This window comes from Typopeltis vanoorti, chromosome 9, assembly GCF_054136105.1.
Source record: "Typopeltis vanoorti isolate ZY-2024b chromosome 9, IOZ_Tvanoo_1.0, whole genome shotgun sequence".
Taxonomy (NCBI): domain Eukaryota; kingdom Metazoa; phylum Arthropoda; class Arachnida; order Uropygi; family Thelyphonidae; genus Typopeltis; species Typopeltis vanoorti.
In genome coordinates, this window is record NC_143557.1 from 41,035,847 (window position 1) to 41,058,887 (window position 23,041).

The 23,041-nt window shown below is 34.4% G+C and overlaps 1 protein-coding gene across 1 annotated transcript in view; it reads left to right on the forward strand.

The window, feature by feature from the left end:
• LOC150103000 (uncharacterized) overlaps nt 1-23,041 on the forward strand; it is a 361,006-nt gene that overhangs the window by 142,386 nt on the left and 195,579 nt on the right. Inside the window, exon 9 of the mRNA XM_090397703.1 lies at nt 14,609-14,749. Within this exon, the coding sequence (XP_090253829.1) occupies nt 14,609-14,749 (141 nt within the window). The remainder of the gene's footprint in view (nt 1-14,608; nt 14,750-23,041) is intronic.

Genomic DNA, 23,041 nt, shown 5'->3' on the forward strand with positions numbered 1-23,041 from the left:
CTATCATAATGTATCCCAACTTTACAATAAAGGAAAACATCATTTCAGAATTGTAATGGGGCACTTTAATGCTAGAATTGGTATACAACAATCAGATGAAACTCAATGGGAAATTTTGGATATGACATTGAGAGATGATAGAGGAGCAAGGTTAATAGAATTTGCAGAAAAAGAAAACCTGTACATCATGAATTCTTTTTTTCAAGAAAAAAACACACAGGAAGTGGACATGGAAAGTCCAAATGGAAAAATTATTGAAATTGACTTTATCCTCAACAATAAGAAAAACATCTTTCAAGACTGCTCTGGTATAAACACTCCTTCAATGTTGAAAGTGACCATCATATGGTATGCAGTAAGATTCACATAAACTGCCAAAAATAATGAAGAAAAATGTTTCAAAGATCAAAGCAAAGCATTTTAATGTTGAGTTTGTGTACATAGATGTACACAAACTCATCATTAAAAAAGATATATTCCAACATGAACTAAACAATAGATTTAAAAATCTTATTAAAGAATAATGCTGATCCATCAGAAAGTAATGACATTATTGCCCAATACTTTCTACAATGATCACTTGAAATAGTTGGTACCACAGAACAGAAACAAGACAAAATTTCTGAAGAAACAAAACAGCTGATGAAGAAATGAAGAGAAATGAAACAATCAAATAACCTACAGAATAAAATTGAATACACCGAATTGTGCAAAACAAGCAGAAAACATATCACAGAAGAAATAAGAAAATTCAATTGTAAATTCATACAACAAACAATTGAAAATAACTTTAGTCTTAAAAAAGCCAAACAGCAATAAACAGATGGTTGCAGTCAAACTATAAGAAGAGACCATAACCAGAGATAGATATGCTATATAGCAAAATTGAAGAATTTTACTCAGTATTATATCAGAATGATGAATTAAATGAAGAAGACAACTATGAAAAGCTGAAGTACCACAGATTCTACCGGAAGAAGTTATGTGGAGCATCTAAAGCTTGCAAAATGGAAAAGCTGCAGTTGAGGATGGAGTTATAGCTGAACTTCTAAAAGCAGGTGGAGAAATGATCTACAAATTCTTAGCAAAACTATTTACCATATATCTGAAGAAAAATGATGTACCAAGAACATGGAAGAAGGCTACCCTAATTCTGATACACAAAAAAGGTGAGGTAGAAGACTTGACAAACTACTGACACATTAGTCTACTATCAGTAGTTTACAAAGTGTTTACAAAAATCTTAGCTCATAGGCTTTGTATGCCTTTAGACTTAGCACAACCAAAAGAACAGGTAGGCTTTCAAAGTAGCTTTAGTACAATGGACCATATTCAAGTTGTACAACAGATTATTGAATGGTGTAATGAATATCAACTACCATTGTGTCTTGGTTTTATTGATTATGAGAAATCCTTTGATTCAGTAAAAACTTATGCGATACTTAAAGCATTACAAAACAAACAAGTGAAGGAGCCATATGTCAGGACCATCATATCAGCATACACCAAATGCCACAGCATCTATTCATTTCAATGGAAACGTCTCTACTGTGGAAATACAGAGAGGGTGACACAATATCTCCAAAATTATTCACATCATGCCTAGAAGAAATATTCAAACTTCTTGATTGGGAAGAGAAAGATCTGAATTACAGACTCGTATTCATGAACTCCAAATTGCTAGCAAAACAGCTGGCCTAAAGATAAACCTAAAGAAGATCCAAGTTATGTTCAATAGCTATATCCAACCAAAAATAATAAAAATCAATAATGATGAAATTAAACAAGTAGATCATTACATATACTTAAGACAACAGGTATCAATGAAACAAAATATCATGGATGAAATTAAAAGATGCACAATGCTTGGGCGGAAAGTATTTGGAAAATTACATTCAATATTCAAAAGCCATTATGCCTGAAGAGAAAAGTTTTTAATCAATGTATTCTTCCTATATTGACATATGGCTGTAAAACATGGAGGACACTAAATGCAAAAGAAATTCAAAAATTAAGAAAACACAATTTGGTGTGGAGCATACTTCTTGTGATATCAAGAAGTATGCTTGGTATCACAGACTGGATCACAAAAGGAATACGTGGATAAGAAATCAAACCAAAGTCTCTGACATCATACAAAGAGTGAAACATCTGAAGTGGCAATGGGCTGAGCATATTGCTTGAAGACAAGATCAGCGATGGACAAAAGAAGTACTGGATTGGATTCCACGAGAGGAAAAACAACCACGATGCCGACCTAAATCACGATGGATTGATGATAACATCAAATTTGCAGGAGTGACATGGGAAAGGAGAGCCTTGAACAGACACTTTTAGAGTAATCTTGGAAAGGCCTTCATCCAGCAGTGGATTGACAATGGCTGGTGATAATGATGATATATATATATATAAAGTATTGGAAGTTGGCAAACAGAAGAGCGAATATGAGTAAAATTGTGGAAATACTATCACATTATCATAAGGGTTAGTTAGACAAGGTTATAATTGCTGAATTGTTCACTATGTAAATGTGGGAATGATTTTATTGGGAGAAAGGTTAGGTTTCCATGTGAAAGGCAGTTGGTTAAGGTGTGATCAACTGAGATAATATTTGGATGTCATGAGAAATATAACTGGGCTGCAGAATAGAGAAATTACTCGGTGAGGTACTAGTGAGTCTTAAAGTTGATTGTTATTCTTAAATTAAGAAAACACATTATTCATTAAAAACACTTTTATTCGTTAAAAAAAAAAAATTCAAGCTAGTGCTTGAAGTTTTTTTTTTTAATGAATAAAGAAAGTGAGATTATTCATTGTAATTTGTCCAAAATTTCAGTTTAAGTAGGACTTAGTTGATAAAGAATATGAAGGCATGCTATTTTCTTAAAAAAAAAAAAAAAAGTGACGAGAGAATGGATACAGGAGTATTATTGATGAAAACAGAAAAAATGCTTGTCAGAAAAGGGGATTCCAGAAAAGGACTATGTAGTGAATTTGAGACTGTTGAATATGAGTTAGATTTAAAGCTGAAAACAGCATATGAGGGGAAGGGTTATGTAGAGTAGCTGTCACAGTGATGGAAGTGGGAGATGGGGCTTTATTGGTTAATTGACTGTAGGAGTGCTATTTTTGTACATCGATTAGTATGAATGTTTGTGTTTATGTTGATGAAAGTGGCATTTGAATTGTAGAAATTGTTACCTAAAGAAACCATTGTTAGTACATGCAAACATAGTTAGCAGTAACAGTAAAGTTATCCTTGCATTATGGGTTTAATAATTTAAGAAGCATGGATTTTTCAAGGATGAAAGGATGTAAAGAATGTAGGTATGCCTCAAAGAATGTTAAGGGTATGTGTTGAGAGGATGACTATCACATAGTTGAACCAGACCCAGCTGTTTTTGTCAGGAAACCAGAATGAATGGTGAAAAGTCAGCTTCTGAAACATATATAGAATTGACATCAATGGACTTCATGATAGCACCATCAACATTAAGAAGTATCATTGTTGATGGTGCTATCATCAACCTTAAGAAGTATCAATGGAAAAGAAGTGGAACTGGTGAAAGAATTAGATTAGTGCCATGTTCACATGAATTGGTATTGCTGATACTGAGAGGACAGAAACAAGTTCAATTCTTTTAAATAACTTGTAAGATGTTATACATTCACCATAGCGAACACTGCTGTAATGAAATAATGCACTATAATAAACTACATAAAAATCCTGGCCTTAGTCCCATAGGCCACTTTTGTTTTAGGCTCACTCTTCCAAAGAGTGAAACTTCAAATCCTTCATGGTTGCGAACTGAATTTCCTAGCAAATGATGTCATAATTCTTTCCCCTCCCCTCCCCCCTTTTTTTTTGCTTAGCAGAGATGCATATTTATTAACTTAATCTGCTTAGCTGAAAAGCGATATGAAAGGAGCTCAAGCTGCTTTAGAGGGTAGATGAGTTCAGTGTAATGTTTACATTGATGGGGATACTAAAAAGACAGCTGTGAGAAATATAAGTCCTTATAAGTCATATGTTTTGCATTACAATTAGAAAATAAAAGCTCAAAACTGGTCACTTTATAGAGAAATGTTTTTTTTTTTTTATTGCATTGTCAGAAGCTAAATTAAATTGATATTCTGAATCAACTTTATAAAGACTGATAAGGAAAAAACATTTTGTTAGCTATAGTAGAAAAAGAGTAAAAAATAAAAAAAACATTCAATAGCATACCAAATTTTGACCACTTCAATTTTACAATGAACTCCTACTTGGGGGAAAAACTTTTTTTTAAAAGACTGCCATCCATGGAAGGTTGTAAACCTATAGTACATTAGTACCATGGGTGGACTAGGATTTTAAAAATATTTAAAAATTTTTTTTATTTTTTAACACAATGCAAGAAACCCTTCTATAGATCTGTCGGTAGTGGTATCACACCCGACAATGAAACTGATCTCTCACCTAAAGATATTCACAAAACATCTACCCTGCAGCCTATTTCAGCAATCACTAACCAGCATCCAGTATCATAGCCAAGACAACATGATCTATTTTAAGGCCATTGAAGAGTGATGAATTTGGGGAGAAAACTGTAGCTCAGGTAAGTAAACTTCAGCAACCACTGAACTTCATAATTGGTCGCCTTCGCTCATGCAGAGGAAGGGACACAAGTGATGAACAGGTAGTGTTCATGAGTTGCATCACTTACACAAGGAGGGGGGGGGGAGCAATACATAGTTGGTGTCTGCCACTTTTCTGTGCAGAAAGTCAGCCTTCAAATGAACAGAATTAAATCATGCAGTGAAAAGGGAGATCCAGTAATGGATAAGTTCAATTCTCGTGAAAATGTAAATTAAAAAAAATATGGTATAATATACAATATTTCCTTAATCAAAAGTTTAATTAAGTCATGACGTGTGCTTGGGTGTCAGCTCATCTTTGACAGGTTAATTCTTTATCAATAAGGTAAAAAATCCTAAATTGTTGTTTAATAATGATCACACAGACTAAATTCTTTCCTAATAAAAATAAAGTATTTTAGATACATAATTTTTATATATACATTGTAAATGATCGTTTCAAATGAATTAGTACATCGTTCATATTCATGTAGTAAAAAGCAAATGAAGACGTTTCTTCTCTGAGCATACCTAAAGAAGCAATAAATAAATACACTCTGTATATTTTCTGTTAGCAAAGAAAACCTAAAGTAAGTAACAGCTGCAATGAGTACTTCAGAAAGTACTTATTTCCCTGCCAGAAAGGTTCACACTTCTGAACGAAGACTTATCATTGCTTTTTTATAAATTTGTTTCCAAGTCCTTGGTCATAAATAAAATATTCTGCTTTTTCTCAGAAAAAAAAAATGACACTTCAATATATTATATATAATGCTGTGACCCTTAATGCATGAAATTAAAATAAAATCTTAATTTCATGCATTGAGGCCATTCAATGGCCTTATTTAGTTCCATTACACACTCTTTCAGTGTATAATGGAGTTAACTTTTTTTTTTTAAATATCAACCCCACACATGAGAGGTCCCTAGACCTATGACACAGCAGTACTGCATGTGGGCAAGTAGTTAGAATGAAGAAAGGAATTCGTTGATGCATTTCTTGAAGACTTGAGGGGTTGTGATCATTTGTGAAGACTGTGCAGAGATGTAGGGAGTGAAGGCTGAAGATGAGAAGCTAGTTTGATGATTTTGGAGTTGAATGTTTGGTGTTGACCAGCAAATTTTTATGTTCATACATGATTAGAAGAAAGTGGAGGGATGGTAAGACCAGTTCAGCAGAGCATGGCTCATGGAAATACCTTTAGAAGACATATAATGTAGCAACAGAGCATCTATGGGAAATGGGTTTTGAAAATGAAAAGGAAACCTACTGGAGAGAGTGAAGAGGCTGCTGGAGAGAGAGAGAGCATCAGTTAAGCAAATATGCTTCTGAATACAATCAAGCATTCTAGGGGAGGTCTTAGGAGCATCATTCCAAATGTAGAAACAGTATTTTGATGTTGAGTGGATTTCAACTTTATATATGGAGATAAATATCAGTAGTTGAGTAGGAGAATACTGTTTAAAAAGAAAAAGAATACCATGAGGATGCAGAGGCTGTGGACCTGATTTGCTTATGCCAGAATAGGTTAGATGTGAAATTTAACACAAGAAGAGAAAACTGATCCTTGTTGGTGACCAGATTATTGTCAAAAGTGAATGAGAGTGGAGCATGGTCTTCCTTCTTGGAGGTGAGACTGAATTGCATTTTGGTTTCATTAAAAATCAACAGGTTATCCTCACCCTACTTGAGAATGATGAATACAAGAAATTAAAGAAGCAGTACTGGAAAAGAAGAAAGTATATCAAAAGTTCCTAGCAATTAAGATGGAAGATGCTCTAAGAGGATGCAGAAAAAAATGTAAGAGAGCTAAACTATGTGTAAAAGTCACTAAACAAAAATCACTGGAAGACTGATAAGAATATATTAAAGTAGTAAATATTAGGAAGATAGCAAAATATTCTGCAGGCTATTGAAAAAAGAAAAAAAAAAGCCAAGATCTCTAGGAAAAAGTGCAGTAAAAGGAATCAGAGATGATAAAGATGACATGAAAACTGAAACTAAAGATATTCTGGATATCTGGAGTAATTACTTTGAAAGACTGTTTAATGAAAGAAGAAGAGCAGTAATAGAATAATGTAGGAAATATTCAAGAGGAATGCAATGAGGAGTAATCAGTACTTGAGGAACAAACAGCTATCAAAAGCCTACAATGTGGAAAGGCAAGTGGAGCAGATAATATTTAAAATGCCAAAAGATGGGGATATAAAAGTTTTGAACTGTATATATACTGCATAATCGAGAAAGTCTTAATTCTGATTGATTGGAGAAGACTCATCATAGTTCCCATCTATAAAAAGGGGAAAAAAGCAATGTCAGAATTGGAGAGGTATTTGTCTATTAAGTTTCCAGGAAAGTCTTACACAAGCATACTTGAGAAGAAGCTAATAAAATGTGAAAGAGAAATTTGGAGAAGAACAAGCTGGGTTCAGGCCAAATAGAGATTGTCAAGATCTGAGTTTAACTATAAGGCAAATAGTCGAGAAATCACAGGAACATAACACCAGTCTGTATTTAAGTTTTGTTGATCTGTAAAAGACATATAACAGGGTGCAAGAAAAAAGTTGTTCAAAATGCTACAGTTATATGGCTAAAATGGGACATTGTTCTGAGCAATACACAGTCTATATTTGGGTAACATTTTTTTCACCACTGGTCAAATTTTACAATTTGTATGTTCATCACTTAATGTGCTGGTCATGTGTGTGTGTGGGAGGGAATGTTTGTAAAAAAAAAAAATAGAATTTATAAACAAAGTACTAATAAGCATTGCAGAAAAACAAAACTTTTATTCTTCTTATAATAAATGAAAATGAAAAAATAGTACAAAACTCTGTTAAATACTATTTCAATATTGCAAACACAAATTATTATTATTATTATTATTCCTGACACCTGCAAGGAGTCTGAAGACTCATCGTGGGAGGACACCTACTGTACAACTCTCCGTCTACACTACTACACAGAACCTCTCAAAATAAACAAACATATTTAAATAACAAAAGTATATAAATAATGAACATAACATAAATAATAATAAATATATGTAAATAATTATAAAAAATGTATATACATAAACAATAAAAAAATAATATTATTTTAAACAGTAGTTTTGACTTTCTTGGTTTTGTTTATCTTTGCACAGGATATCTAAATTTGGTTCATAATGGGAAAGTTTGCACGGCCACATGAATCAGAATTTTCACATATTACTTTGCAATGGATTTAAAATATAATTCATCTGAGAAAATATTTGCATGCATACATATGATGAACCAAATATGGATAAAATAGCTGCTGTGGTTTTTTTCATTGCTATAAATGCTGAAGAAAATTGATACAACATATTGCTATAATTTGATTTTGATTTTTGGTGTGTTTCTCTAACTCCATGCACATTTCTTTAAATTTATTAGTTTATATAACTGAACTTTTAAATTTGATCAGTTCTATTTCTAAATTATCAATTCCTAAAAGGTCAAAGCTGTATAACTGAGAGGAGACCTCCACATAGCCTTTAAAGGAATGCAGAGAACCGACCAGGGCTTCTGACCTAATGTCCAATCCTCACCTTCTCGTGGTGCACCCTGTTGGGTATCTGCTTGGATACTGAACAAACGAGGATGGGCTGGCAATTTGGGATTTAGCTGACCAAATTGTATTCTTATTGGTTAAACCAAAATAAAAAATGATGGTACAATATGACAAAATTTCGTGCCGGCTGGGGCATTGCCTGATTAAACAAGGTCCTCCCCCCATTGTTTTTGCCAGGAAACCAGGGCGAACAGCGAAAAGTCAGCTACTGATCGGTACTATCAACATAAGAAGCCTGAATGGCAAAGAAATGGAGCTAGCTGAGGAATTAGATAAGTATAAGATCGACATAATAGGGGTGACTGAAACAAAAAATACAAAAATTGGTGAGATCTTTCTGGGCAATAAATACAAAATGTTATATTCAGGCAATGACAAACAAGGAAAAGGAGTAGCCATAGTCTAACTTCTTGAATGGCAGGCAGTCTCAAGTAGAGTAATGTGGGCAAATATGAGAATGGGGAACTGGACAATGAGACTTATTTGTGCCTATAGGTTCTACTGAGGTAGAAGTGGAGGAATTTTTTTTTTGAGACTTTAGAAAAAGCAACAGACACAATGAAAAAGGAAAAGTTGGTCCTTGTTGGGGATTTAAATAGCAGAGTAGGTAGGAAATGATTGTGAGACATACAAAAATATTTTGGGAAAATTTGGAGAAAAGAGCAAAGCTAATAATAATGGCAAATATCGGTTGGATTTCTGCTCAAGACATGGACTGGTTATTACTAACACCATGTTCCAACATAAAAATGTGCACAAATTCACATGGAGAGAAGAGGCATGGAATAAGAAAAGTCTCATTGACTATATTATTGTTGATAGTAATGTTTTCTCCCTGGTGCAGGACATCAGAGTGTACAGAGGATTTGAAATTGGAAGTGATCACTATTTAGTCTTGAGCAGGATAAAAGTACAGCCGTACAGCCGCTCTGGGCTGGCAGACCATGCCTTAGATACCCACCATAAAATTTGTTGGAAGAAAACAAAAATAATCCATCGCAGCAAGTTTAAATACGAAAGATTATTCAAAGAATCTTCAGCAGCTCTAAAAAACGTTCCTAACCTCAACAAATTTGGGTGCATGAAACTGCCCCAAATTTGGGAGACTTTCATTATGAGAACTTCAGCCCAACTGCCAAGACTACCAAATTAGCCCGCAGAGGGCACCATTAGGACTTTAGGAACAAAATTAGTTTCTTACTTTCTTCCTCATTTGCTTTGTTAGTTCCTTAGTGCACATACCATATCTTTATGTTCCTGAAGATGGCAATGTGACATTGCCGAAATATAGAAGTGATTCATTAAAGTTATCTTTAATTAATATACTTTATATGCGTTGTTAATTCCGTAAATTAATTACCAAAGTGGTATGTTGTTGGAGTCAGTTGAATAAATTTATTTGGAATAGGAGAGATATTAGCCAAAACACTGAACTAGCATATACAAGACATCATTCAAACAATTTTAAGTTATGGATCTTAGAGTTGGATTTAAAATAAAGCTTTTGACGAAACACTGGAGACCATAGATGTAAGAATTTTGAAAAAAATAGGGAAATGAAGAGATGGTATTAATGGCAGAATCATCTTAAAAATGAAGAGATTGTAAATAAACTTGACATTGTTAGCATTCAAGAATGTGAGCAATGGTAATCTAAGGTGGCATGGTCACTTAAATAGAATAAGTTAGGAAGGTTAACTGCAACAGGCATTTCATGCTAATATAGCAGTTAAAAAAAAAAAAAAAAGATAAAGACCATAATCTGGGTGAATTGATTCAATTAGAAGTGTTCTAGCAGACCAAAATAATAGATATAACAATATTAGAGTGCTGATAAGTAGCAGATTAATTGGGAGAAAAATTGTTGATAGGAGATTAGTATTTAATAATGTGAACTTAATCATGTAGTATCCATAGTAGCCTATACACCCTTTTAAGGTACATATCAGGAAATCGATGATAATGAAAATATTTTTTTTGCATGTGTTGTTTTGCTTTGTTTACTATAAATGGACTGTTTATATGTGGTAAACAATGTCAAATGATAAATATTTCCTCTCTGATCAAATTTGCTATTTAGAATCACTGTTAAAATTTGTTTAAGAGTCACTTCAGCAAAATTGGAAAAGCATAATTATGTTTACGGCACATGGGATAACTGTGGAGTAATGAAAGTTTTGCAGTGACTATGCTGCATACTTCAGAAGGCCTGGTCAGACAGAAGAATTCCAGATGATGGAGTTGAGCTCTTATAGTACCCATCTGTAAAAAGGGAAATAAAACTGAATGTGAGAATTCTATTGGAATTTCTCTACTGAGTGTCCCTGAGATTTATTCTTATGAAATGGCTAAGAAATTTATTGGAACAGAAGTTTGGAGAAGAACAAGTTGGATTCAGACCAAATAGAGTTTGTCAGGATCAGATTTTCATTTGAGACAAATAATTGAGAAATAAGGGAATTATAACAAGGACTTGTTTAAGTTTTTTTTTTAGATCTGGAAAAGGCATGTGACAAGGTGCAAAGAGAAAAGCTGTTCAAAATGCTACAGTCATATGTCCTAAATTGTACAATATATATCAAGCAATATTTAGTATATATTTGAGTTGTTAGTCAGCAGTTGGAATTGAAGGCAATACAGGAAGATCGTTTGATGTAAAATCAGGTGTAAGACAAGGATGCACACTATCTCCACTCATTGACCATCTATATGGTTCACATTACGAAGAAAAGTGATATTCCTGCTGATATTAGAATTGGAAATGTTAATCTAATTTTGAAAGGTTCCTGTGGCATGCCTATAAAACAACAAAGGACCTGGTAAACATCAGAATGTAATTTGACATACCTTTGGCTGACATGCTGTTCTGCAGAAAAAAGAATAAATGACATAAGTACTACATTGAATACCTGAAACCTCAAAGTGTGGTCTGGCACATCATAATATTAATACTGAAGATGGTATCCTGTTCTTTTACATCAGCCAAACATGAATCGGAACGATTATCACCCTCTTCCAGAGTTTCGGAGATTCTCATCTTATGTAAATATCAAACATAGTTTTAATGTTATTATTATTATTTTTATATATATTAATTTCTAGCATGCAACAACTGTTTTTAATTGGTAAACCGATTATTCTATGTATCTTGTTTTCTTGTTCTTTGATTTGCTTGCTGTTTCCACATACTGATAATGTACTGTTATTTTCATTATGAAATATTTGTACTTTTGATTAAAGTTTATTACTATGGTTATTATGTAATAACCATAGTAATTCAAAATAATAATTCAATAACCATAATTCAAAAGTAATCCTGAGCTGTGCAATCGAGGTGTGCTTGGTGAGACATCTGGAAAGTTTAGAGAGCAGAAGGAGGGTTGGTGGTGGAATAATGATGTACAAGTGGCAGTGACAGCTAAGAGGAAGGCAAAACAGAAGTGGGATGAGTCAAGAGTGGAAGAGGACAGAGAGGTGTACAAAGAGAGAAAGCAAGAAGCCAAGAGAGTTGTGGCACAGGCGAAGGCCATGGCATATCAAGATCTGTATGATCAATTAGAAACAAAGGAAGGACAGAGAAAAATTTACCAACTAGCGAAATGTAGAAATAAAGCAGCAAAGGACATCTTACATGTGAGGCAGATCAAAGATGCTGAAGGAAGAGTATTATGGAGGGATGTGGACATAAGAAACAGATGGAAAATATACTTTGAGGGACTTTTGAATGAGGAAAATGCAAGGACTCTCAGAGGAGATGGGCAGCCTTCTGAGGGGATGGTGCAGAACATCAGTAGAGTGGAAGTGACGGAGGCCATGAAGAGGATGAGGAATGGAAAATTGGTGGGCCCCGACAGAATTCCAGTGGAGGCATGGAAGGCACTGGGGGAAGAGGGAATTGACCTGCTGCGGGACCTGTTCATGAAAGTTTGCCAACTGGAAAATATACCCGAGGAATGGAGGGAGAGTACTCTTGTCCCCACGTTGATCTGTTGTTGATCTACAAGTACTCTTGTAGATCAACAACAGATGCTATCTTTGGGTTACGGCAGATGATGGAAAAATATCGAGAGAAACAAAGGGAGCTACATCTGGTATTTATTGATCTGGAGAAAACATACGATAGAATGCCAAGGCAAGAAGTCTGCAGGTGTCTGAGGGAGAAGAAGGTGCCGGAGAAATATGTCAGGTTGGTGCGGGAAATGTACAGAAATGTGAAGACAAGTGTTCGGACCTGTTTGGGACCGAAGTTGGCTTGCATCAAGGGTCAGCATTAAGTCCGTTTCTGTTTAATATTGTGATAGAGGTGGTAACAGAGGAGGTGAGAGAAGGTGCGCCTTGGACAATGTTGTATGCAGATGACATCTTGTTGTGTGTAGATTCAAGAGAAGAAGCTGGAACTAAACTGGAAAGATGGAGAAAAGTACTGGAAGAGAGAGGTATGAGACTGAACAGAAGTAAGACAGAGTATATGTGTTGCGCAGTCGGCGGCGGCCAGGAGACAGATCTGGAGCTGGAAGGAAATGTCGTCAGGAAGGTGAGAGACTTTAGATACTTAGGTTCAACAGTGGAAGAAGATGGAGGAGCTGAGAAGGAAGTGGGATGCAGGATACAAGTGGGTTGGAGGAACTGGAGGGAGATGGCTGGAGTGTTATGCGATAAGAGGGTGCCGATCAATCTGAAAGGCAAAATTTATAGGACAGTAGTGAGGCCAGCTATGACATATGCTATAGAAACTGTAGCCCTGAGGAAAAATAACATTAGCAGGATGGAAGTAGCAGAGATGAGAATGCTTAGGTGGATGTGCGGTGTGACCAGAAAGGATCGTCTGAGAAATGACTATGTCAGGGGAACAGTGAAAGTTACGAACTTAGGAGCAAAAATACAGGAGGCAAGGTTGAGATGGTTTGGTCATGTGATGAGGAGGGAGGACGAATATGTGGGAAGAAGGGTCATGCAGATGGATGTGCAAGGAAGGCGGAAGCGTGGGCGGCCAAAGAAGAGATGGAGGGAGCTGGTAGAAGAGGACATGAAGATGAAGAACTTGGATGTGGTGACAGCCCAAGACAGGAAGGTGTGGAGGAGACTCATTACAAACAGTGACCCCACTTAAGTGGGAGAAGCTGCAGAAGAAGACTATGGTTATTATGTAATGTTTGTTGTTTTGGAGATCTTAACTTTAGCTCTTTATGTTATGCAGATCTTATAAGCAAATCCATTACTAGTGTGCAGGATTCCCTGACTAAATTGAATTACTACTGTAATAAAAAGCAATGACAGTGAAAAGAAGTAGAAATATTGAAACCATCTCTTGCTTCCTGAATGGAAAACATCTGTAGAAAAAGTAAAAGATTTCAGCTAGTTTTCAGTAAAGATGGCATATTAAATATAGAAATAAATAGCAGAAATTAGCAAAGCTGGTATGGTACGAAGTTAACTGAATAAATTTATATGGAATAAGAGAGAAATTAGTCAAAAGACCATACTAGCTGTACAAAAGACAGTGTTCAAACCAATTTTAACTTATGGATCTGGGTTAGATATAACCCAGATCCATAACTTGATCAAAGACTGGAGACCATAGATAAGAGAGTTCAGAAAAAGATTAGTGGAGTGTACAGATGGCATCAAGTGCAGTATCTTATTAAAATGAAGATATTAGGAAAGAACTTACCATTGTTGGCATTCAGGAATGCGTTAGCAGATGGTATGGTCACTTAAACAGAATGAGAGAAAGAATAGCAAAACAAGTGCTCTTTGCTAGGATGGCAGAAAAAAGGTCCAGATGAGGGCCAGGATCTAGGTGGACTGATACACTAAAAAGTTCCTTAGAAGAAATATATAATCAGATAATATGGGAGTCATGACAGATTACAGATATAATAATTTGGAGGAAAGTTGTCAATATGATGTTAAAAATGATGTAAATTTTTCATGTAGTACTATCAGAATAGCCTGTACATCTGCTGAGGGTATATGTCAGGAATTTAATGATGATGTACATGTCATTAAATTTTTTTTAATGTTTTTCTACAATCATTTTCTTGGTATAGTGTTATATGTTTTAATGGCTAATGTGTGGCAGTGGTTAAATTGTAGACATTATTGATGGTAAACACAAAGTAGAATTGTTGTTATTCACAAATTGTTCAAACAAATTTTAGCTACACAAGAAAGCATATTTCTTTATTTATAGATGTTTAGCAGCTAGTTAGAAATAAGCAAATGAATATCATATCCCAGTTTCATTTTGTGCATGTGTGTGTGCATATTTGTTACTTCAACCATGTTATATGCAAGTATGTATAAAAATGAAATATGGAAATCATTTCTGCAAAGTAACGTAAACCTTTGATCATAAAAGTTATTAATTTATTATTATTATGATTATATTTAAAGCCTTTCAGTTGCCAGCAAACAAGCAGCACATAAAGAATTATCCTGTCTTCAGAAATTTGCAGATGAGCATGGATTTAATGCACCTTTAGAATTATGGGATGTGCCATACTGGGAGCAGAGACAAAGGAAATATCTATACAGGTAATATTGTTTTTTTCTTTTCTTGTCTCATTGTTTAGAATGTTAAACTTTTACATACGAATGACAAATTAAACTGTAGGAATAATTTTGAAAAAATATTATATAACAACTTCTGTAGAGTCCGAGGACTTCTTCACATCATTATTTTTTGCATTATATTCTCATTATTCAGACTGACCATTGTTCTCATAGTGCCTATCATATTTCTGCTTAAATTCATATACAATTCCTATAAAATATAAAATACAGGTGCTTTCAGTCCTGTCTGTCAGACTTGCAAACTTCATTAAAATAAAAAAAAATTAATTTATATGTTTTTTATATTGATTATTAACATTTTTTTTTTATCTCTTTAAGTACTTTGAAATGTAATATAACATGAAGGGATTAAACACATACAGTATAGTAATTATATAGTTGAGACCATTTGTGCATGACACTTTCTTTAATACTAAGTATTGTATTTATAAAATTATGCACTACAATTGTATATATAGAATATTTAATTAATATTCTTTTGGTAAGTGCACAAGCAAAGTGGGAGATGCTCAAGAGGAACATTTCTCAGTCTGCATCTAGCTAAAGGAGTGGTCAAGGTATTTCTTACTGTGGTAATTTATCAATATAATATCTTGTTATATATAATTTTTTCAAGATGTACACAGTATGAAAATGTTTGCATAAATATAAGAAAACTGTGCTCACTATAAAAGAAAAGCTTCAGTTAAATCTGTAACAAAGGTTTGCAGAAAAACGTTCATCGAGATTCAAACCTTTCATTACAATAAGCATAATGTACAGATTGTCTTGATTAAATAATATCTACAAATATATAGTAAGAGCTACTATAGTTAGAATAAGTTCTTATATTTGTAAAACATAAAATATTAAGTTTGTAATATGTGCATTTCCTCCTCTCCTTTTAGCCTGGATAATCAAGATTACACTATATATGATAAAAAAAAAAATTAAAGAAAACATCATGACTGCTGCAAATACAGGAAAACATCACGTTAAACGAATACAATAAACAATAGGAATAATTATAATTCAGTTATTGTAAATTTCGAAAGCTATATTAGAGGATAAAATTATCAAAGTTAATAAAAATCAATTGCTTAAATTTTTATTTAATGTCTAAACATTAAATAAACATCTAAAGCTACTTTTTTTACAAAAAAATTAAGTAAATATGTTTGAATCGTGCTCGACTTTTTCATCTTATCATGCAATTTACGATAGCTGGCAATCACTTTCTCAAGAATTCATTAGACTGAAGCTTCATTCGATATCAGGATCAGCATCAAACAAAATTTCCTTAGCATACTCAATGTGATTGAAATCTAGCTCAAGTTCTTTTGCAGTTAGCTTCTTAGTTGTAACATTCTCTTCTTGTTTGCACTCCTTATCTTCTTCTTCATATGCATGCTGTTCTTCTAGTTGAAGGAGATCATTCTCGCTTAAGTGTTCTGAATGGGAATTGAGGAAGTGTCTCACATCTTCATCATGCAGTTCGTTAAATCCAAATTCTTTTCCAGTTGTGCTGATTTCTTCAATAATGTTAGATCTTGGATTTTGCGCACGATAAACTAACATAGGCTTCAGTTTAAAGTTGCCTTCTGCATTGCCTCCTAATAAAAGTGTAAGACGATCTTTAGATACTTTGTATCCTGGTTGAGATGCTTCAGTTTTAGCTAGAAAAGTTTTTGTTTGCATTTGCTTCCATAAGAGACCAATTTCATCAACGTTGAATATTTGCCGATCGTCATAATCACCCTCCTGAATTATGCTTTGCAATTCTTCGGGAAACTTAGTCACAGAATCTTTATCAGCAATAGTAGATTCCCCAGATATTCTTACGTTATGCAGTCCAGTTCAATTTTTAAAATGGTCAAACCATCCTAAACTCAGTACAGCTTTTACATTCCTCTTGAAATATAGTCTCTTTCAATGAGGTAAAAATATTGAGTTTTTGCCTGAATATTCTCTGTACTAAGAGAGATTTTTTTTTTTTTTGGTTATAATCCTCAATCCAGAGTTATAGAAGATTCTCCAACTCGATCATTAAACGGCTTCTATTTCAGGTGATCTGTATGCTTAAAGAAGCAATAGCAGCTTTTCCTTGTTCTTTGTATTCTATGATCTTATTTAATATAGTCTGAACTGTATACTCGCTGTATCCCAGGTCTCACACAATCATTGTTGTACTAGTGCCACTTTCATGTCTCTTAATGACTTCCAACTTTTCTGCCCAATGCAGAAACAACAAAAAATTTTGCGTAATGTAAAATTTCACATAATGTAAAAAAATCGCATTAACTGATTAATCACTTGCTTAAAGTGGGAAGTACTTTAATTTCACTCAATTGCACTGACTGATTAATGTACATAACGAATTCACGTTAAGCGAGGTTTTCCTGTAAAATGAAATCATAGGCTTTAAAATATGTATATTTTTAAAAAAAAGTTTTTCTTCGGAATTAGATGCAGTTATGGCAGTTAGTAATATAAAATTTCACCATTTATATTTAGTGAAATTGACCTAAATTAATGAATTGGCAGTGTTCATTTCTGAATTTCCTATGATTATTCTGTCCTGTATTCTTTTTCATCATTGCATATAGCTAATATTGACAAGTTATGACCAATGTCTGCCATTTGTGCATTATTGCAATAGGGAGATCTCACTTCACAGTGTAAACTTTCATTTGCTGTTACTTTGTTAAAGGCATGAAGATAGAAGCACATCAATTTGCTATTGAAGTTTTGTTTTCTTAATTCTGTTGTTCCTGCCTCTACCTCAGTTTTCTTGTATCTGTTATATGCACTGTAAATTTATTTTAAGGATACGAAATTCATATTCCAAACATGTATAATTTTTATTTTGTTAATCAAATTTTTTTTTGCATGTCTTATTTATTCTTCTATATATATATATTCATTTTTAATATAAACTGACTATAAACCCGAGAATTATAACAAATTGAGATTTATCTGTAAATTACAGTTATTATGAACTTGTGCTATAGTCCGTGTTAAAGTTCTGTTGTTGTACACTTGTGCGTGTGTGGAACCACGCGATCTCCAGTATCTGATAGTAGAGCTGAAAGAGTTAGGCAAATTATAGCTGAGATTATTGTTCATATGAAGAGGGTCCAAGGTGATTTCTTTTGACTCTACAACGCAGCGTTCTACCTCATCATGGCAAATGTGTAGGTTTGAAGTTGTTGTCCAATTTACTTCATGTTGGCGGCTTTCGTTGTTCGTGTTTATTGAAAACAGGACATGTCCTGATAGGGCAGTAGCTCTGGTTCTCTTGTAAACAATGTCTCTCTGGTGTTCTTCGAGACGTAGGAGGATAGATTTCTCCGTTTGACCATAGTAAGGTTTTCCGCACTCACATGTGACCTTGTATACACCTGGAAATTGTAGAAGGTTGTGCGGTTGTTTATAGTTTCTGAAACTTGATCTTATTTTTGGAAGAGTCGAGAAGCACATTTGTATGTTGAATTTCTTTAAGATTCTACTCAGTTTTTTGGATAGTGTGCTGATATATGGCAAAGAGATATAACCTTTGGAGTCGTTCTGTGTCTCTACGTTGATGGTTGGATAATTGTTTGTTGATACTGTTTAAAGAGTAGCCATTGCTTTTAAAGGTCCATTTAAGATGTTGTAGTTCTTTTTTTAGTTATTCTTCATCTGACAGTACAGATCTTGCACGATTCGCAAGAGTTGATATAATACCCAACTTTTGCGCTGGATGGTGATGTGAGGACGCATGCAAATATCTGTCCGTGTGTGTTGGCTTTCTAAATATAGAGACTTTTATTGATTCAGGCGTCTTGGTGAGCTTAACATCAAGGAAACAGAGCCAACTATTTTCTTCAATCTCCATGGTTAATTTTATATCCTGATGGAGGTTGTTTAAATGGTTGAGAAACCTGTGAAGATTCTCAATGCCATGCTCCCATATGAGGAGGAATATATTGTCCACATATCTAAGCCAAATTCTTGGTTTTAAACTAAAAGAGGAGATTGCCTTTTGTTCAAAATCCTCGAAAAAAATGTTGGCTAATATAGGAGAGAGAGAGGGGGCTTCCCATAGCTAATCCTTTAACCTGTTTATATAGTTTACCTTCGAATTCAAAATAGCCAGAGTTTACACAGTGAGATAGTAGAAAGTACATTTTATTTGAAATTTTGTTCTTTAATAATAGTATTCATCATATATATATATATACACACACAGTCAACTCTCACTACAGCAGACCTGTAGGGACTCTAAGGACAGTTTGTTTTAATGTGTAGTGTGCTATAATGAATTTCTTTTGGAATAATATTGTGCATCTAGGACTCTTGTTTGGATTTCTCATTAGTTTGTTGTTGTGGTGAGTGAATTTGTTATAATGCTGTTTGCTATAGTGAGTTAACTGTATATGTATGTTCTGCTCCCCCTACCTTCATCCCCCTTCTCACCATGGTACTAATATACTGTTGACTGACATCTTTTTGTGAGTGGGATTCAAATTAAGTGCAAAAAGCACCTACTATATTACTACTGCTTGCTTACTTATTATGAGTGTGTGTGTGTGTATGTGGATTGCAGAGTTTGGTTTACAGGTGAAGGAGAGGGGATATGATAGAACCCTGTAAGTTATTGAAGGGATACTATAAAATTCACACAGAAGAAATTTTTCAATACATGGGGAGTAATGGGAAAACAAGGGGTCATGCTTGGAAGCTGTCTAAGAGGTAATTAGTAAGGGTGTGCAGACTAGGTTATTTTCTTGAACAGTGAATGAAGGGAATGGATTACCAGAGGTGGTTGTGAGTGCCTCAACAGTGAATAGGCTTAAGAAGATGTATGATAGTATTGTGTTAATGAATAGAGTGGGTCTTTCGCGATGAGTCTTTTAACTCCATGGAGTGCTCATACAAATAATAATATTATCCTCAGACCTCCATATAATCAGACTAATCATGGGAGATCTCCCCCCCTATTATGCACACAGCTCATTGCACCATACCTTAAATACATTCATATTCTCCACAGACAGCACACACTCTCAGATAATGAATTCCATTCACCACTCTCCATGAAAAAAAAGCCTGCTTCTCACTCCTTTGCTAACACTATCCTTATACAGCTTCCAAGATGACCTCTTGTTCTCCCTCCCATCCCCCACTTCTATGAAAAATGTCTTCACCGTTAATCTCTTCAATGTTAATCTGGAATGAACCTCCTTATTAACTTATACATTATCTACCAATAATTGTCTGGAAACCTCTGTTATTTGAAGTTATGGAACATTCCAGGTTTGTTAATAACATAAAATCCGGTGTATAGATAGTAGGAAACAGGATTTCATCATAGCAGTTGAATACAGTTGGTATGGCAACACAACATGAACTTAATGACTTCGAGAGAGGTGTCATCATGGACTGTCACATTGGTGGCATGTCCAATAGGTGCCATTGCCGCTCAACTGGAGCATCCAAAATCAACAGTTGGTGATATGATCAACAAATGGAGATTTTCTGGTATCACTAGTGCAGGAAAACACCAAGGGTGGCTGCCGAAAATGACTGACACGGACAGGAGGGTGTTAAAACAGATGACATGCAAAAACTGGCTACATTCGGCACAGACTATCAGTGATGAGTTTAAGAATGCCAGTAACACCATGGTGAGCACTAATACTGTATGAAAATAACTCCATTTACTGGTTTTCCATGGAAGAGCAGAGGCACACAAGCTGAACATCACAACAACAAACAAGGTGGCTTGTCTGGCCTGATGCAAAGAGCATGTGAACTGGATAATAGACCAGTAGAAAACTGTACTCTGGAGCACAGTGGTGTGGATGTGGAGAATACTTGTTACCACAGTGTGTTGTACCCACAGTAAAGTTTAGTGGTGGAGAAGTAATGGTGTAGGGTGCATTCAGCTGGTTTGGAGTGGGACCACTGGTCGTTGTCCATGGTTTCATGAAGGCACTCAGTACCTTGATATTCTGGATAATCAGGTGCTCCCTACTCTGTGGAGTTTTTATGGAACAGACCTGTGTTACTATCAAGACAACAAAGTCTCATGCCACAAAGCTTCATTCTATTCCATGCTGTTATGGAATAGTATGAAGAGATGGATGTTAAATGATTTCCCTGGACTGCATAGAGGCCTGACCTTAAACCTATCAAACTTGTGGACAAATTGAAGCGGCGATTGAGGTTCGGATCAACACGTCCTCGATCTGTCACTGAACTCAGTGCTGCTTTGATGGAGAAATGGTGACAAATTACACTTAATGTCTGCTGCACATTGGTGGTAAGGATCATCTCCCTCGAAGACTGCAGGAGATGATCAAAGCCAAAGGTGGACATACCCAACATTAGGATTCGCCTGCTCGTATCAATTGTAAATTGCTCATGTGTCCAGACAATTATTGGTAAATAGTGTACATCTCTATCATATCACCCCCTTCACTTCCTCCTTTCCATTAGATTCTGTCACTTGCATCTTCTCAACCTTTCTTTCAAAACATTTCAGAGACCAAAAACCACCTTAGTCAGTTGTTTCTGGACCCTTTACAATATCTCTTCATCATTTTGAAAACCAGATGACCAGATCTGTGCACAGTAGTCCATATGTGGCCTAATCAAGGTCTTATACAGCAAAACCAGAATATTCTTACTTTTACAAGTCAGTGCCTGCACATCATTGACAGAATTCCTTGTGTTATCCTTACAGTTTTAGCAATGTTTTTTCTAAATTTTAAATCCCTATCCACCATCACATCCTCACTTATTTTCTCCACCACCACCTCCAATATGTCTTCAACAAATGTATACTCTACATCCCATGTTTTCCAAATTTTAAAATCTTACATTTTGCAACATTGAACTTAATCCCACTCCTAGCACATGTACTCAGTCTGTTCAAGTATTCTTGTAAAGCTACATCTCGTCTACTCCTCATAATTCTTCACAGCTTTTCATCATCTGCAAACAATTGAATATCATTAAGATGCAGGTTAACAAGCAAGTTATCTGAATTGATATGATTTGATAATTATATTACTATATTCGGATTGAATCTATGGGAAACGACCCTGGAATGGAAAAGGGAAAACGAAAATGGAAACGACAAAATATAATACACATAGCAAACTGGAATGTAAGAGGAATAGTATATAAAGAAATAGAATTAGACCAGTTATTAAATGAAAGAGATTTTAAAATAGCAGTAATCACTGAAACAAAAAAGAAATTAAAAGGATCTATGAGAACTGAAAATTTTAATGTGATATACAGTGGAGTCTACAGAGTCCAAAGAGCACAAGCAGGAGTCATGATTTGGATTCATAACTCCCTTTCAAAACAGTTAAAACATTATAAATTATGGAATGAAAGAATAATAGAGGCTAGAATAAAAATAGATAGAAGCTATTTAACAATAATTGGTTTATATGCCCCAGAAGAAGGAAGAGAACAGGATAATATTGATTTTTATAATCAGCTACAAAACATATATAATAAAATAAATAAAAATGATTACATAATTTTAGCAGGAGACTTAAATGCAAGAATTGGAAACATGAAAATTAATAATAATATAGGAATACATGGAGAACACACTCTAAACAGAAATGGTAAAAAATTGATTGACTTTGTAGTTTATAATAACCTAAAAATAATGAATTCCTTCTATAAACATAAAGACATACATAAATATACTTGGGCAGCAAGAGGATGGAAATCAATATTAGATTACTTCATATTAAATGAAAAGACATCAAAATTTTCACTAGATGTTAGAGTTCACAGAGGATATGAAATAAGCAGTGACCACTTTCTTGTTAAAATAAAATTAAGATTACCACCTAAATGGCTACAAGTAACAAGAACAGAAAGAAAAATTGAAACATTTGTTTATAAAACTAGACTATTGAATGACACAAATGTACAATGGCTATATGAACAAAGAATTAACCAATATCTAGATAAAATGAAGAAATAGAAATAGAATGGCTTCATATAAAAACGATACTAAATGCAGCAGCAAATGAAAGCTTAGGAAAGACCAAAAAATTCAATAACAGAAAAAAACTGAAGATCTGGGATGATACAATCAAAGAAATAATCAAAAAGAAAAAAGAAGCCTATCACAAATGGTTAAGCAGTAAAAGATTAGAAGATGAAATAGAATATAAAAGAATAAGAGCCATAGCTAAAAGAGAAGTCAGAAAAGACATAGAGAATCATGGAATAAAGTTGTTTCTAATTTAGAACATG